This window comes from Oryzias melastigma, linkage group LG24 (genome assembly GCF_002922805.2).
Source record: "Oryzias melastigma strain HK-1 linkage group LG24, ASM292280v2, whole genome shotgun sequence".
NCBI classification, from domain to species: domain Eukaryota; kingdom Metazoa; phylum Chordata; class Actinopteri; order Beloniformes; family Adrianichthyidae; genus Oryzias; species Oryzias melastigma.
In genome coordinates, this window is record NC_050535.1 from 17,991,909 (window position 1) to 18,009,683 (window position 17,775).

At 39.2% G+C, this 17,775-nt stretch overlaps 1 protein-coding gene across 1 annotated transcript; it reads left to right on the forward strand.

The window, feature by feature from the left end:
• The first annotated feature begins 4,094 nt into the window (after positions 1-4,094).
• LOC112157637 (jun dimerization protein 2) lies at positions 4,095-15,179 on the forward strand. The gene is made up of 5 exons (XM_024290487.2): positions 4,095-4,475; positions 5,538-5,589; positions 12,041-12,260; positions 14,183-14,287; positions 14,368-15,179. The coding sequence occupies exons 3-5, from the start codon at positions 12,066-12,068 to the stop codon at positions 14,557-14,559; spliced, it is 492 nt and encodes a 163-aa protein (XP_024146255.1). The 5' UTR covers positions 4,095-4,475; positions 5,538-5,589; positions 12,041-12,065; the 3' UTR covers positions 14,560-15,179.
• The last annotated feature ends 2,596 nt before the right edge of the window (positions 15,180-17,775 follow it).

Below are 17,775 nucleotides of genomic sequence, written 5' to 3' on the forward strand. Positions count from 1 at the left end.
CGTTTGGTGGTAATGAATCATTACAATATTAGAGTCGATGCTTTTGAGTCTCAACTTGAGGGTGAAGACTAAAGGTTAAGATATATTAATATGATACTTTCCTTGGGTTTTTGTGGTGCTTTTGTATGGTCTGTTTTCCCAGTCAGTCTCAATACGTTCTTCATCTAGTTAATCAACCTCAGTGTATTTGAATGTCTGGGTTGTAGTTCATCATTATCAGGTCATCTGTTCTGTCGCCATTTTGGTCTCCTTGGATATTTGTCATGTTTTGGTTAATTTATGAAATGTTTTAGCTCCTGTCGCCAAACAGGTCTCCTGCATTTGGGTCCTTCATTCGCCATTCTTTACAGGTACTCTAAAGCTGTGTTCACACCGAACGGGATTCGCACAGCAGAGGCAGACAGTTTCAATGTAGAGTCAATGGGAAAGGTGTGATTTGAGTGACGGCGAAGAATGGGGGTCGATTTTTTTTTTTTTGAGCAGCACTGCGTAAACCAAATATCTGAGTTTTGACAGGTTATCGCATGCATCTGTCAATCGGGAACTCAGCTTTGGGTACGTGACGGTTTCAGTGACTCGATCAGTGGGTAGAATACTAATCCAATACAAGCGTTTTTATCCTAATTTCTTAACCCGCTGGGGCCCCAGGGTTGCCAGAGCCTGTCCCGGCTACTGTTGGGTAAAGGATTGCTTAATATGCAAGAAGACAGACAGACCGCCGGTGCGGGGTGTGGAGGCTGTCAGCTCAGGCCGCCTAAACTTTGTCACATTTTTCCTATTTTCATTGACACAAAAATAAAAAAAACGTTCCCTAGTTTTACTTTTACTGTTATTTTTTTTATCTCTCGGGTTAATCGTGGGACAATGAGCCTTCAAACCCAGTCACAGAGACACAGAAACACAGTGGAAGCGGTTGTCATAAACACAGCCACCGGAGAGGGAGTAAACTAGCTCCTGTAACAGGAGAATCTCAGAATGATCACATGAATGCAGACATGGAGACATGATTATCAATGTTTTTGTACAACTCTCACAATAAATAAACCTGATCTCTCAACCTCATCTGTGTCTTCCATGCATTGAAGGGGACATAAACACAGAAACTGCTCCTTGTAGCGATCAGGCTGAAAACCGTAGCTGGTAGCTCCTCCCACTTGTGGCCACATCGTCAAGCTCAGGAACAAATTTTTTGATAGACAGCAAATTTTCCGCAGCGAAAGAGGGGCGGGCCACGCAATTTTTTCATTCAGTGTGAATGCAGCATTACCTTTTAAACCTAATACAAATGTCAATGTCCCAGCGTGAACGGGTTCTGCTCCAAAGGTCTGGTCAAAACTGCTTATACTTCTCTTAAACAGCTCCCCCTCCTCCATAAGAAGACATGCAAATATTTGATTTTGATAAGATGAATCTGATGCAAGTGACGCCTGAAAGACTGAGCTTGTTGCCTCACATCCTGCTCATGCATTCATCTAAATTTCAGGTGATTTCAAAGAAAACTCTAGTAACACGTACGGTCCCAGATATCATCCAAAAGGAAACAACAGAATGATGTAACAATATTAAAAATAGATTTTGGTCCAGATTGCTCCAATAAATTCACATTATCTTAACTTTTTTTTGGAAAATATCAGCATAAACAATTGACCAACACACTTTAACTGCGAAGCATTCAAGCCCAAAAATTATGACATATGTCTGAACAGAATATTGGAAAAGAAATTATTTAAATTGATAAAAAAATATTATTTCCTTTAAATAAATTAGCATAGCTAAGTATTATTAGCTTTGCAACATAAATATTCACAGTGCAGCCTAATGTGTGATGTTAGCAACAAAAAGGAGTGGACCATGTACAGTGCCCTGTGGTACACCAAAGGTTGATGATGCCGTACTAAAAAGAGTCTTTATTTTTTACATGAACTGTAAGAAAATAATGATTAAACCTCTTAGAACCCAGGCTAATATTTGAGCTAACCCTCTACCCATGTCATCCAAGGACTCCAGTTAAGCAGAATCAACTACTGTGGTAACATAAACCAAATATCTGTGATCTCTACGCATGTGAACGCCAGGTCCTAATGTGCCTGAGCTACTGCTGTTCTAACCCTTGTGCTGTCTTATGGGGTCCAGATGACCCCACTCCCAATGTCAACATACCTAGGATAGCACTAGGGGTAAACGTTATTTCCGTCTGTCTGTGGTCCAGTTTGAGCATTAACCCGAGAGGAGGAAAATGAAAATAGAACTGAAGGATCTTTTTATTATTCTCTTGGTGAGAATAAAAAGATCAAAAGCCCATGGAGCTAGAACAATCCCGCCTGATGTGACTGCGCCTGTAGCGGCTCTCCATCTGCCAGGCAGCCAGCACAGCAAACTCTGCTGTCCAGGGACTGGCAGCTGGGGGCGACCCCGTGTAGCTCTTCTACGGGTTGGTGCTCATAGGTGAGCACCTGGCTCCTCCAACGGGCACTGATCGGGTCTAGCCACGTGGAATCACTCTCCAGTGGGCCCACCACTGGCAGGAGAGCTCAGAAGGGGCTGATGCATTGTGGTTTGGGTGGTAGATGAAGGCGAGTGCTTCGGTGCAAACCTCGGTCATGGAATTTGGCTTTTGATGGAGGTTCAGGATGAAAATCCTCATCGAGTGGTTATATTGAATCTTTTTTTCTACCCCTTTGATCGAGTCACTGAAACGTCACGTGACCAAAGTTGAGTCGTGCCCGACGCCAAAATCACGCTGCAGGACCTCAGATCATGTCTGTACATTAACCTAATATTGAAACTCGACACCCCTGCTATGTGAATTGTGAATGCACAGTTAGAAAAAGATATTGCAAGCTTCTTTAAAGTCCCCCATTACAATTTTTTTATTTAAAAAAAAGCGTTCCCAGTAGTGTTTTAATTATGATTATGACGTTTTTAACCAAAATCCCACAACCTAAACGTCTTAAAAAGACATTTTTCATGTTGATCTGGACCCTCTGTTTCCAAAATCTCTTCTGAGGGGGCGTGGCTTTTGGAGCTGAGCTAACCAGCCCTGCCCTTGATCCCCTCCCTGTCTGATTATGATAGCTCTGTGTCTCACTAGTGTGAATCTTCACCGCTGCTACATAAAAATGTCCATCAATGTGGGTAATGTCCAGCAGTATGGTTCTGATCCAGATGTCAGCTGGACGAGGAAGTGAAGATCTTCATGGACAGAACTTCCTCCAAAATCCTGATTCTTTCTCCTTCCAGTTCACCAAAGACTCTTTTAGCTAATTCTCCAATGTTTATTGACTGTGATCAATACATTCAATCATTGGTTTCTCAGAGTTCTTGATAAAATAATCAAAGCTAACATCAAAATGCTCTTTCATTGATTTACAATCCTTTCCAACTGCGGTCAAATGAGCCGCCGTTCACATTTCCGTGGTCACATCAAGAAGCTCCGTGGAGTCTGGTGGAGATTTTCCAGCGTTCTCAGTCCTGCTACCGTAAGTATTGGATGAAACTCACACAAAAAATCCAGTGATGCTGATTTGACCACAGAAATGTGAACGGCGGCTCATTTGACTGCAGTCAATGTGAAGATACCATCTTCTCTTCTCCAGAACCTGAACTAGACACTAGGAACAGATGAGGGTTTAGTGCATGTGCAGCAGAGCTGTTGATGGAAAGAAGATCATTCATTCAAACAGAGCCTGTCCAGGACAGTTTGATTGATTTATAAGGAGAAATACTCAGAAATACAAAAATGATTTCTTATTACATTTGTTCTATTTCATAAGAAAAATGCCACAAATACATGTTAAAAACTCAAAAAAACATGATTTTCATCAGAGGGGGACTTAAAAGTGCTGCAAAAATAGCAAAAGCAACATTTGTATATATATATATATATATATATATATATATATATATATATATATATATATATTGAGCCACTCCAAATTATGTATCTTTGTTTATTTTTTCATTTGTAATAACTTCTAGCTCTATCATTTTAGGACAGAATTTTGAGTTTATTATTTTTATTCTTAATATGACCTAATTTTTCCATATTTCTTATTCATGCTTAAACATATGATCTAACATCTGATAAGATGTGTTTTTTTTCCCTTCATTTTCAATACTTAAACCAGTTTTGCGGTTATAAATAGCTTGTTACTTCATCAGTTGATAGATTCTAATCTCCTCCAACATGGTGTTTACATCCAGACTGAATGGGAGGGCTGTGGGGCAGAAACTTTCCCGTCTTTCTCTCTCGGTGTTTTCTTGTTGCCATGCGTGGAGCAAACAAAGCTGCGCCTCCTCTCAGCGTTTTCATCCATGCTTACGTCTGGGACCTCAGTTCCGCATTCCTGCGCCTCCGGCTCATATAACCGGGCTGATGCAACTGCCTCCGCTCAGTCCCAGAACCGACCGACTCCCGCCCGCAGCCCCGTCCCGTCCCGCGCCCGTCTCTATGTGGATTTTGGACGCCCCAGCAGGTAAGGCTGCGTTTGGACGGTCCGTCTGCGAATCTCCGGATCAGTCGGCTCAGTTCGGCTTTGCACGGTTCCTTTTTTTTTTTTTTTTTGCACTTTACCACCACGTTGCCATTTAACACGCTGGGTTTGTTTTTTGTTTTTTTTCGTTCTTTCTTTTTTTTTTTTTACATGCGACATTTCTATAGGTTCAAATCAAAGCAAGCCAACAAACATTTTTTTCTTCTTCATGATTTAAGAGGAAATAAAACAATAGTTTAAAAGTTTTTGAAGCTCCTGCATGAACAGCAGCTTTTACTGCTGCCGAGACTGAGATGTATGGAAGGTCAACAGTGCCATAAACAGAGAAAGGGGAAATAGTGTAATTGATTAATTAATCTGTTTATTAATTTCCAATTAGGGGTTAATTAAGTAGGCTATCTTTAATTGAATTGAATTAAGACCATATTGTTTATTAATTGACATAATTTTCAACTTTATTTATTTATTTTTTATTTTTTGCATAATTTTAGTGTTCCTCACTACAAGAAATGCACCTTAAATGTTTATAGAATACTATAAAAATTAGAGAATTGAGTCATAATCGAATAATCAGTACTAAACTGAATGCTAACAATAATGTCAACAATATATTATAATAAATTAGCTATTACAACTAAAACATGTTAATGAAATATAGCATTTTAAAGTTGTTTTATCTTGCTATTTACCACATTCACATAATTTACTTTTTCAATAATAGAGAAGCACAATCTTTTTTATTTACGTTGGTTACCTGGTTGTTTGTGTACCTTGTCATGTAGTTTAATTTTCTTTATTTTTTTGATGTTTATGTTTTTTATTTTTTATTTTAAATATTCATTATTTTAATTTGAGCCTTTTAAAAAGTAAATATTTGACCCCATTGTGTTATTTTTAACTGATTATCATATTTATTAGCCTTTATGGTGTTTTGATTACACAACATTAAAACTCTTTTTAAGGATTCCATGTTTTAGGCTCTAATCCACTAAACAAATCATACTAAAACACTAAAGGATTGCTTCTGTGTTTCTGTGTTTTCAGCGTCGAAACAAAATTCTGCATTGACAGAGAGTGACTGACAACTTTTCTCTGAGTAAGTTTGATGCTTTTCTGTCAATTTTTACTGCACTTTTGGGAAAAAGTTATCAACTTGAACAATTTTGACAGCTCAGCAGAAGAGGCGAACTCAGATTTCCTGATATTTGTGATTTATGCCACCAGAGTACATGTGCTGTATAACTAACTGAGTTGCGTTTTTCAGTCACGCATTCCTTTGAAATGACTCCAGAGATGATTTGTTTTCACTTTTCTATTCAGAAGTCAGGAAATGACATTCATCTGAGGTTCTTTTGAATGATTTATGGTTTCTAGCTGTGCATCATGTTGGTTTGTTTTGTCTCTATGGTCTAAAAGTTTAAAGCTCCTCATGGCTTTGGAAACACAACACTGGGCAGATTTAGTAAATACGTTCTGCACAGTGTGTCCGCTATTTTTTTTCGTGCTTCCTTTGTGTCTGTTCAACTGAGGGCTTAAATGGCCTGCGCCTGCCTGGACACATTCGTGAGATGGTTTCCGCATAAGTGGAACTCTGCGGCGGATTAATGGGAAAAGGCTGGCGAGCCGACAGGTGGCGCGGGCCGACCCCTCTCAGAGGCTGGACGTGGGCGCGCAGGGTTTATTTTAAGTAGAAATGCCTTCCAGTGCGTCTCTGGAGAAGGAGACCTGCCAAGGTGCCGCCCCAGCAAAGCTGCAGACGTGCTGCAGGAGCCAACTATGCAACAGCTCAATCGCACTAATATGAATGCTGGGGAGGGAGCCATGCACTGCAGCTGGAATCACATTATCAGAATCGCACTGTAAGTCTTTCCACATGGTTTGCAAAAAAAAAGAGGGGAAGCAAGGAAGACACCTTCCTCTGCTCTGAAACATCGATACATTTCATCAGGTCAAAAGTGGAAGAATTTTCCATGCATCCTTCCCTATTCCTCATCCATCCATCCATCCATCCATCCATCCATCCATCCATCCATCCTTCTATCTGTTAGCAGGAACATGCTGCAGGTTTCATCTCTTGTGCTTGACGTTCCTGATGAGGAAACATCAGAGGACAAAGTCTGAAATGGCGCTGAACTGACAGGCCGTGGTTACATAACGCTAGTGATTGCTTCAGCAGGCCGCATTAAAAGTCATATTCTGGCCACGCTTGGCCAACATCTCGATTGCACACCTCTTGCTTCAGATTTTCTCTTCTAAACAGACTCCATACGTTAAAAAAGGCTTTTGTTGGGGTTCTGTAATCTGGAGGATTTAAGTTGCCTCCGATCCGAGCCAAAGCCCTTCACTTGCAACACGGAGGGGGGAAACAGTAACTTCGTATTAATTCAAGCGGGACCACCCAGATGCTGAACGTGTGGCTGAATGAAGGGTAGGGAAGGAGCCCTGCCGACAATCACACGTGTGAATGTTCGCTCCAAACCTGCAGGTGTTTACTGTTTAGATTAGTCTGGAAAAGAAGCAGAAGTAGACTTTCTGATTGTTTTCTACAAGAAAAAACTCAAAATGAATATTTTTTTGCTTTGTGGATTTGCTTCAGGAACTTCTTTCAACAAGAGGAATTTTTACAGGTTCCTCCCGTCTGAGGCAAGTCGTCAAAAATGAAAGCTGAAATGAAATGTTCTGTTTTAATAATCACTTCCTCTCCCACACACTTACTCTTGAACTTAACGATGAAAGATGACACAGTAAAACAGTAAAACTAGAACCTGAGGCTTGTAAGGACTGCTGCATGTTTGGAAGATCCTGTCCTCTTGGAGAGTTGGTGCCAAATTCCCCCGGTTTCCCTGGAGTATTGCGAAATGCTGCAGCCCGTCTTGGAGCGGACGATGGTGATGATTGCTGAGGCCTCGGTTAGAGATGGAGAGAGTGTGCTTTGGCCGCAGCCCTCCTCCTGCTCAATTGCTCACTTTCAGCGTTTGTGTATAGTTGGAGCCGTGCAGGGTTTCTGCAGGATGCTGGTGTGCACGTGTGGCCCCTGCAAAGCCTTATTAATACAAAATGGGACTTCCCTTTTCCCGTAATGCCTTTTTTTATGCTGAGTTGAAGTTTGTGGAGTCTGGCAGTACAAACGCTGAACTGTTTCCAAAAATCAGTGCTGAGAATATTGTGGATTCTAGAGCTGGGAATCACTGGGTACCTCATGATACGATGCAATACCTGACTATACTGAGATAATTGGTGAAAATCATAACTCACATTATATACAAGAACACATATTTTTTGGGAGAATAAAAGCCCATTTATTTTTTAGCTTGATCACAATCAAAATGAAATCACTAATACTGTGTCTTTGACTAGCAATCACACCAAGACAACCAGTCTTGAAATTTGTATCTATCTATCTCCAAAGGAACGTCTCAGGATGAATACTTTGTGAGAACTAGTGCTGCCACAAATGATTATTTTAGTCATTGACTAATCACAGATTATTTTTTCCGATTAGTTGACTAATCGGGTCATGCGCAAACTGGATGTAAAGCCCACATCTTAACCATCATTAGCATGAAACTAACTAAAAACTAGATAAATAGCATTATGTGTGATAATGCTAGCGTGAATGCTGTAAGCTATATTTGGCTGCTGAAGATGCTACTGCTGATAGCGGAAAATGCTGAAATTGATAGCTGAAAACCCTGAAGCTGATAGCCAGCTAAAATATAAATTAAATGCCAAATTAGCCTAAAAAACTGAAAAAAGGGTAAGTTAGCCAAAACAACTAGCATACAGCTGAAATATTAGCTAAACTCCAAAAAAGCCTAAAAAGCTTTTTAAAAAGCATAAATTAGACAAAACAGCTAGCATGTAGATGAAGTATTAGCTAAACTTCAAAATAGCCTAAAAACTGAAAAAAATCCTAAATTGCCCAAAACAGCTAGCATGCAGCTGAAATATTAGCTTAACTCCAAAACCGCCTAAAAACTTTTTTAAAAGCCTAAATGAGGCGAAACAGCAGGCATGTAGCTAAAATTTTAGCTTAACTCCAAAATAGCCCAAAAAACTGAAAAAATCCTAAATTAGCCAAAACAGCTAGCATGTAGCTAAAATATTAGCTTAACTCCAAAACCGCCTAAAAAACTGAAAAAATCCAAAATTAGCCAAAACAACTAGAATGTAGCTGAAATATTAGCTAAACTCCAAATAGCCTAAAAAACCTAAATAAATGCCAAAATAGTCCAAAAAGCTAGCATAATGCTATGATAACTTTTAACATTACTACACTCCAACTCCATATAATATAAAATAACAACTAATCGACTATTAAATTAGTCGTCGACTATTTTAATAGTCAATTAGCCGTAGATTGGTCGACTGATTGTGGTAGCCCTAGTGAGAACCCATCGAGAATCAATTGCGGGGCTAAATATCGCGATGGATCAAAATATAGATATTTTGGCACACCCCTAGTGGACTCCCTCAAAAAGTAAAGAAGACATGTATAATGGGGCCGTCATTCGAGGCTGGATTCCTCTGCACAGCCAATTCTGCAACTGGATATTTGGGTGAAGCGTAGGACAGATAAAGCATGTGAGCGAGGAGACTGGCGAACCAAAACTGATAGCCTCTGCTGCACAAACGTCGTTGCATCATCGCGCCCTGACCGCTAATCTCTGGCTGCAGGCTGCTGCTGAATGGGGCCAAAAAGAAGAAGAAAAAAGTAGACAGAAATTCCTCTTTTTGGAAGATGACATTTTCACTTTGAATCACCCTTGTGGGTATAATTAAAGCCTGCAATGCTTCAGCAAACATTCCCCCCGCGCTGCTCTGAAGGTTTCATGTCTGGAGCTCTGAATGGGTGTCGGGTTTGCGAGGGGGATTTACGCTCACTTGTGTGGCGAGCTGGAGCAGATTTCCACTCTTAAAGTCAAAAGTGAGGCTTTTATGCCTGACTTTTTATGAACCGTCTTATTTAGGCATCCTGCTGGGTTATCTTAAACAAATGTAGTGATCCTGTGTTTTTCTCACTCAGAGTGCACAGGAAGGCAGATGTTGCTCAAAACCACAAGTTTCAACAAGTTTTGACAAGAAAAGAAGCTTCTCACAGCAGAGCGTGTTAACAGTGAGCTGCATATGACATAATACCATGGAAGCCGTCTTTAGGGCAGCTTATTGTTACGTCCTGCTGCTACTGCCGGACCATTTTCCATCCAGTCCTTCTGCTCACCTGGCAGGTGTTGCCAATGTGCCTTAATTGGCCCCTGCTGGCTATTTAAGATAGAGACAGGCAGGGAGCAGGTCGACTTTTAGATGGCTTTTTCCTCAGGAATCTTACACTGTTGGATTGTGTTATTTTAGTTTGGGGTTGGACCTCAGTAGTCTTGCACTGCTGGATTTTGTTATTTTAGTTTGGGGTTGGACCTCGGTAGTCTTGCACTGGTGGATTTTGTTATTTTAGTTTGAGGTTGGACTTCGGTCATCTTGCACTGCAGGGTTTTGTTATTTTAGTTTGGCGTTGGACCTTGGTGGTCTTGCACTTCTGGGTTTTGTTTGTTTTTATTTAGGTAGTTTTGGTTCGGTATCCCTTAACAGGGAGCTGCTGACGCCGACAGTCGACATGGCTGGGTCAGCCGTCTCCCTGACTTATTTTGTTTTTTTCTACGGTTCCAATTCCCTTTGGTTTGTCTTTTTGCACTAATGATTTCCCTTTGTTCTTTCATTTCAAGACACAGGATTTCCTTTATTTAATAAACTGACTTCCTTTTATTCTTATTGGTGTCCAGTTTTTGTTATTGTCTTCTTTTGTTTTTTCTCCTCCTAGACCCGAGCCAGGTTTACCCATCGGGGACGAAACACTATTTTTAATTCCTTTTTCGTTTGAAAAATTCCCTTTGAACTTTAAAGATCCAACGTGTTCCGCCAGATTTATCCCTGCAGAAATCTGCATTTAAATATTTCACCAGACCTGTCCTGTTCCCTCTCCCCTCCAGCAAAAACAGCAGCTCGCTGCCAAGCCGTGTAAATGGGAGCATACATGAGAGTGAGGAGGGAGGGGCAGCCAGGACTGAAGTAATAAAATGCATCATGGGACACTGGCTCCACACACTTTTCCTTGGAAGGGGAGAAATGATGCAAACTGGGAGGGGAGGCAAACAAGACCAGAAAAAGATGAACTTTGAGGGATTTTTACAGTTAGCGATGCCTTTGAAGAACTTTTTTTTTTTTTTTTTTTTAGGTTCTGCTGTTATTGACTTGACTCACCACCATCTGCAAAAACACTCTGCCCATCAATAGGGTGGGGTGCATTCAAGTGTTCTTTGTCAAATGCAGAGCTTTTGACCCAAAAAAGAAGCCAAGGAAGAGAAAGCGTCAGCACAGTCAGCTGTGTCTGCAGAACCTCACAATACGGGCCTTTGTTGGCTCCATATGAGGGCGGCTTTGTCCCGACTCTGCTGAACCTGTGGAGGTTCAGAGCGCCGCAGCCATTAGTGTCATAGCGCTGATATCCCGTCTGCCTTCGGATCGCTCTTCTGTTGTTGCAGCAGTGTTCTGCATCCCTTCTTGACTTTTATTTCTTCGCCACAAAGACTCATTCTGCTCCTCCCGAGTCAGTTCAAGTTTCCGTAACATTTGCTTTTTATTTGGGCTTCAGAAGCTTTCCAAACCCCAACCTTGCAGTCATTGGAGCTTCATTCTGCAGCTTTACTTCTCCTTGATTGCCTTGTTGCGGTCAAATCCTCAAAATGAGACTAAATCGTTGGAAAACGGGGATGTTAAGAAGCTACAGGGCCACATTAAGAACAAATTGTTGGCCCTGGGGCCAAAACAACTGACAGCAGAACCTGCTTTTTATAGTCTGGATTAGGGGAAGAAAGATCTTGTAACTCTTGCTAATTTTTTTCATGATTTTTGAGCTTCTTCTGAGAAAACGAAGGGTTTACTGGTTCAGTTAGTATAGCATGTTTAGAAGTACAATATTAAATCACAGATTGGAAAAAGCTTTTTATTATTGTATTTTCCGGAGTATAAGTCACAGTTTTTTCATGGTTTAGCTAGGGGTGCGACTTATACTCAAGAGTGACTTTTTTGGTCACATCTCAGTTATAACCAGCTTAAAATCTTTAACCAATCTGAGCAATTCATATCCCTCTGTCCCAAACTGCAGACTTCTTAATCCTGCCTGTCTTGATTTAAGCACAAATGCTTCAGATCACTATTGATAATGGGGCCTAATGGGAGTTTGATGCTGGAAAATAGAAACAAAAATCCAGGACTTATTAAAGAATCCGAAGCATCGATGAGGAAGGTTTTCTCAGTTGATTTTATTTAATTTATTTTTATTTATTTATGTTTTCCAGCTGCTGACTGAAACTGTTAAATCTGTCACCGACAGGAAATTACACTTATTTTTAGGACAATCTTAATTTTATTGTGGGGAGCAAAGATTTTTTTTAGATGAAGATGTTGAGTCTTTAATTTCCACTAAAATGAAACTTCGACGTCAGCACGGCGCTCTTCTCCTAACCGCCCCGCTCTTCCTCTTTTGCTCTCAGATTGGTGGCGGCAGCCGGGTCGGACATGATGCCGGGACAAATTCCTGACCCCTCGCTGGCGGCGGTCCCCCTACCCAGCCTGGGCACCCTGGCGGGCCTCTCAGCCACCACGCTCAGCGATCAGCTGAAGCTGGCAGACTTCCACCAGCTGGGGACCATGCTGTCCCCGCTGCACTTCCTGGGGAGGCTGGGGAAGAGGCCGCTCGCCATCAAGACGGAGGTGAGGAGGAGGAGGAGTGGAGGAAAAACCTAAATGTATTTTTGTAGCTTCTTAAAGTTTTTTTTTTTCTTTGGAAAGTCCTAAAATATAAGAGTTTTTTTCTCTGAAAAAAAGCATGTTTTAACATGGTTTGTCAATCAATACATAAATGCTTTTAGTTTACATACGTGTAATATGTCTATGATGATTTCCCCCCAAAATGAGCCCAATAAAACAAACAGATTTCACCCGTCTGAAGGTTTAACCACACGTGTCAATGCACTGAGGTCACCTGTTTGCATATTATTAAGCCTTATTATGGAAATTCAGTGAGTGTTTTTCTGCACCGCTGCACATGCAATCAAGTGTTTAATTGTTAATAACACTTAAAGAAACAAAGAGGTGGTATAGCAGATACATAATCTAATAAACTTGATCCTCCACTTTATCTGCCAATTTCATGTTTATGAAACATTTGAGTTACAACAATTCCAGTTTTCTCTCTGTTAATACCAGATTTATTAGTTATAATTTTTTTGCTGCATCAGTGTTAAGTTTGAAAAAAAATGATGACTAATGCTTTTGTTTGAGTCCCACTCTGATCATCTTTTGAACTACTTTTAAAACATTCCCGATGATCTTTTAATTATGATTATAGTGTTTTTTACTAAAATAAAATAATAATAAAAAAGTTTTTTCGATAATAATTTCCAGAAACGATTCGTTTCACAAGAACCTGGATCGATTTGATTTGTTATTATTAATATTTTTTTATTCTTTTGATCCTCTTAATTCAGTTCAATTAATTTTTTTAGTTTACACGGTTTACACATTTATACACATTTGTTTAGAAATACATTAATAATCTACTATATGTTTTGAATATATTTATATTAATTTGATCCAGTTCATATACTGTAAATGTATCAGTGAAATACTGAGATTGTTAATATCATTCAGTGTTACATGGATTCTCTAAAGGAGAAGTTCTAACTAAAATGTTCAGATCATTAACATTGTAAACATTGTTCTGCTTCTCCTGGAGGACATTTCAGTTTGGCCACTAGGTGGCGATCGCGCTATAGCATTACACCTTATTCAAGAAGAAGAAGAAATTATGTGCAAAAAATGTTGATTTAGACCACAAATGGTTATTTTTAAATATATTGCCTTAAAAGAGTTTGGAAGATTCATGTCTGTGAGTTTATAAAGATGTTAATTTAGTCAGTAATGTATGTTTCTGTCGACAGAGTCTTAGCATTAGCTGTTCTATGGGAAATTCCATTAAACGTTAGCATCAAGCTAGCGGACTTTAGCTTTATGTTCTAAATCGATCTATATTTTTATGAATCGATTATTGATCTATTAAGCTGAATTTCAAAAGTTCACGTTCAAAAATATTTATTGCAGACATTTTGAAAAAGTACATAGACCAGCAAAATAAGAAAAGTACACAAACATCAATCAAATCAAAATCGATTCTAATCAATTTTATCAATGCAGCTCTAGTAATCTGGGACATCGTGTCTGCAGAGCAGCAGGAGTTCATTAGAAATTCACCTCTGAGTTGTGGGCGGGACTGTTTGCACTGAGCAACCCCGCCCCCACTTCCCAACTCCAACAGAACATCACTGGTGCAGCAAAAACAGCGAGGGAGCGTGTGGCTTATAGGTTCTACCTATTCTATAGTTCTACCTATAAGCCTACAACTCAAATGTAATTTTGACTTTAATAAAAAAAAAACATAAGAACAAGTTAAAAGCTCCTTTTTCATCTTTAAAAGAGTCTTGCATCCAAAAACATTTTTTTTTCAAAAGATTGTAACCCAGAAAAGGGCTTAATTCCACAAAAAACACAGTAAAATGAGGTGAAAGAACATCTTTTCCCTCAAAATGGGTTTCTTTATGTGAAAGGTTTTAATGCTGAACATATTTTGTTCACAGATGGATGAAGATGAAGAAAGGAGGAAACGAAGACGAGAGAAAAACAAAGTAGCGGCGGCGCGATGTCGAAACAAAAAGAAGGAACGCACCGACTTCCTTCAAAGGGTGAGTTCATGACTCAGCACTCTGGAGAGCGTGGAAGCGGCAGCAGACGTCCGCTGACTCGCTCGTCTTCCTCTGCGCAGGAATCGGAGCGCCTGGAGATGGTGAACTCGGACCTGAAGGCCCAGATCGAGGAGCTCCGTCTGGAGAAGCAGCAGCTGATGGTGATGCTCAACCTCCACCGGCCCACCTGCATCGTGAGGACGGACAGCGTGAAAACGCCAGAGAGCGAGGCCAACCCCCTGCTGGAGCAGCTGTCCGAGGAGACCAACTGAACGGAGGAGACTCGAGCCTCCGAGGCCGCAAACAAACTGTTCTGATAATGCACTTGAGCTGGACATTTTTGCCCAAAGATCTGAACTTGGAGGGGTTTTCTCAGCACTGCTGCAGGAGCTGGCTCTGGAATCTCTCATCAGGTTGACGTTAACACCTGCTGTGCCTGGTTGTTACTTCAACCATCAAAGGGACCAAAAAAAAAAAAGCAGCGGAGCGCCCCCTCCAGGAAGCACACTAAAAGCTCTGTTCCACTCCAGCAGACTGTGGCGCGTTTTCCCACGTTTGGAGCTGAAGAAGAGCTTCATCACAGACACGGGAGTCTTTGTTTTTGGAGTTACTCGGCCTGGACCGTGGCAGTTTACCGGTTGATCCGATTCGAGGTGACGCTGGCGTCATAGAAAGCACATATTCAGAATGTTTACACTCTAATGTTTGGACGTCATTATTGTACTTTATTTTATACTGCTTTGTATATGAACGGAATGCCTGTTAATCACTTGATGTGATTTGTCTCTTTTCTCTTTTGCGCTCTGCCGTCAAAGCAGTATTTCATTGTTCCGCATCCGTATCTTTGTACAGTCTCATATCATGAATAGAATAAATTTTATTTTCTGACCGAGTTGTGACTTGTTTATAGGACTGGGTTAATAAAATCGATTGAATAATAATCGATTCATAAAATATAGATCGATTTAGAACATAAAGCTAAAGTCCGTTAGCTTGATGCTAACGTTTAATGGAATTCCCCATAGGACGGTTAATGCTAATGCTTGGTCAACATAAACATGCATTGTTGACTAAATGAACATCTTTATAAACTCACAGGTATGAATTTTCAAAACTCTTAAAGGAGATATTTTTTAAAGTAACTATTTGTGGTCTAAAACGTACTTTCTTCTTCTGGAATAAGGTGTAATGCTACAGCGCGATCGCCACCTAGTGGCCAAACTGAATAAAAATATTTTCAAAATATATAGTAGATTATTAATGTATTTCTAAAAAAAATGTGTATAAATGTGTAAATTGAACTGAATTGAGAGGATTGGAAGAAAGTCAAAAAAATCTGAATCTCATCGATCCATGTTCTTGTGCATCGAATCGTTACTGGAAATTATTATCGATCCCGGTCCTACTCGTTTTTACTTTGTTTTGCTGATGAACTGCAAAGGTGGGCTTCAGTTTAGCTTATTTGAAGCATCTTCATGTGATAAAACAAATTAGGATCATTGTCTTTAGGCATTTGTGTGACATAGCCGCCTGCTTTTCTCCATTCTGATGCATCCACTTAAAATCGATCCATAGATCCACGTCTTCGTTTTCCTCATCTGAGCTGGAATCTGGATCAAAACTGTTTGGTTCTGATATTAATTACCATTTATTGTAATGTTAGCTTGGAGGAGTGAGGGGCTGTAAGCTAACAGGAGAGAGAAAATCAGGGGTCACCATTTTTTTTTTCATCGGAGAGCTACTTCATGGATACTGAGTCATACGAAGGGCTACCAATTGAAATAACAAATTTGCTCAGTTTTCCTTTAGTTAAACATTATTAGTAATGAATAATGATTCTCCTCCATGTGAAGACACTGATTTCTCACCACAATTATCATCAATGACAGCAAACTAGAAAACAAAAATCAATATTCAGCACTTTTAATCTCAGTAATTGTTACATTTTTACTTACATTTCATGGGAAAATGTCTCATTTTCACTATGTTGTTCCATGTTTATCAACTATCTAATGTAAAAAAAATAACTTACACATTTTTAAACAAATCTTGTCACATTTTGAACTAATAACCAAATCTGCAGCATTTTAAACTAAATTAATGATCTTTGAACTGGAGAAGGTCAGAGGTCACCTAAACTTATCTAAAGTTCATGAACATATTTTTAAGATGTTTTAATTTTTTTATCTAGGTGAATTCAAGTTTATTTAAAAAAATAGTAACAGAATAAAATTGATTTTTTTTATTGTTTTTAATTAATTTTGAGGAACTTTTATGTTTCTTTTAAAGTTCTTTATCTGGTTACTGAACAATCCCGACTCATGACTCCTCCACCACCGTGCTTGACAGAACCTTCAGCTTCTCCAGAGTTCTCACCAAATCTTTAATATCCTTCACTGGCTCCACATCTCCTTTAGGATTGAGTTTAAGATACCTTTTAATACTTTTGCACCTCCTTATCAGATCTGTTAGTTAAATAGAAACTATGGCAGACCCTGAGATCCTCCAGCACTGGTCTATTTACCATTCCAGCTGTAAGAACCAGAGAGAAATCTTTTCAGCACTATGGTTCTTGTTTATGGAACAGTCTGCAGGAGGACCTGAGAGCGTCAGACCAGCATAAATGTTTAAAGAAAAGGCTCAAGATCCATATTTACAACCTGGATAGATATATATTTTTAAAAAGTTATTGCATATTTATCTATTTTATCATGAATTTACACTGGATTATACAAAATAATACATTTTAGTTATGTTTTATTGTTTAACTCTTTATTGCTTTCATCAATATGCTAATTTTTCATTTCGTTCCCTGCTCTATTTTTACAAATTCAGCTTGTTTTAATTTTATTTGTGACATATAAATAAAGATTTGTTTGATTTGAATAACATCCAACCTTTATGATTCACATAATAATAAACAGTTGAGGAAATCTGGGAGGTCAAAGACTGAATCTGATTTCATATTTGGCGAAACTGCAAAACATGTTTCTGTCTTTGGGAGTTAAACACCGCCATCTGGTGGACACTTTGAGGAATTATAGCTCTTTCAATTTCTCTGAAAGTTCACTTTTATTTCTACGATTTTTAGTTTGTTGTAGTAGGTTGCTCTTTGGAAAAAAGAAAATTAAACTGCATTTTTCATGACAGTTTTTAACTGTAACCGTAACTATTTGTAATTCTCCATTAAACATGTTTAAAACAACTTTTTTGCCAACAGTTTTATGTTTGAATAGTTTCAATGATCAAAGTAACTATTAAGGATTCAAGGATTCAAATCAATCTAAAAGCTAAAGACACTGAATATAAATAATTCCTTTGGTTACTGGGATGATCTTTATTACAATAACATAAAATGGGATCTTATTACACATGAAAAAGTACAAAAAATATCCTAAAACACGTATAAAAATGTTTTTATTGGACATTAAATATTTATGTGTCTCAGTTGTGTGCTCAATCACCTAAACATTTATACACATCTTTTT

Excerpts from the sequence above, each read along its gene's own strand:
- LOC112157637 (XM_024290487.2), top strand. The coding sequence starts at position 12,066 with ATGATGCCGGGACAAATTCCTGACCCCTCGCTGGCGGCGGTCCCCCTA. Across the intron at positions 12,261-14,182 it reads CGCTCGCCATCAAGACGGAG|ATGGATGAAGATGAAGAAAG; the intron begins GTGAGGAGGAGG and ends TTTTGTTCACAG. Across the intron at positions 14,288-14,367 it reads GCACCGACTTCCTTCAAAGG|GAATCGGAGCGCCTGGAGAT; the intron begins GTGAGTTCATGA and ends TCCTCTGCGCAG.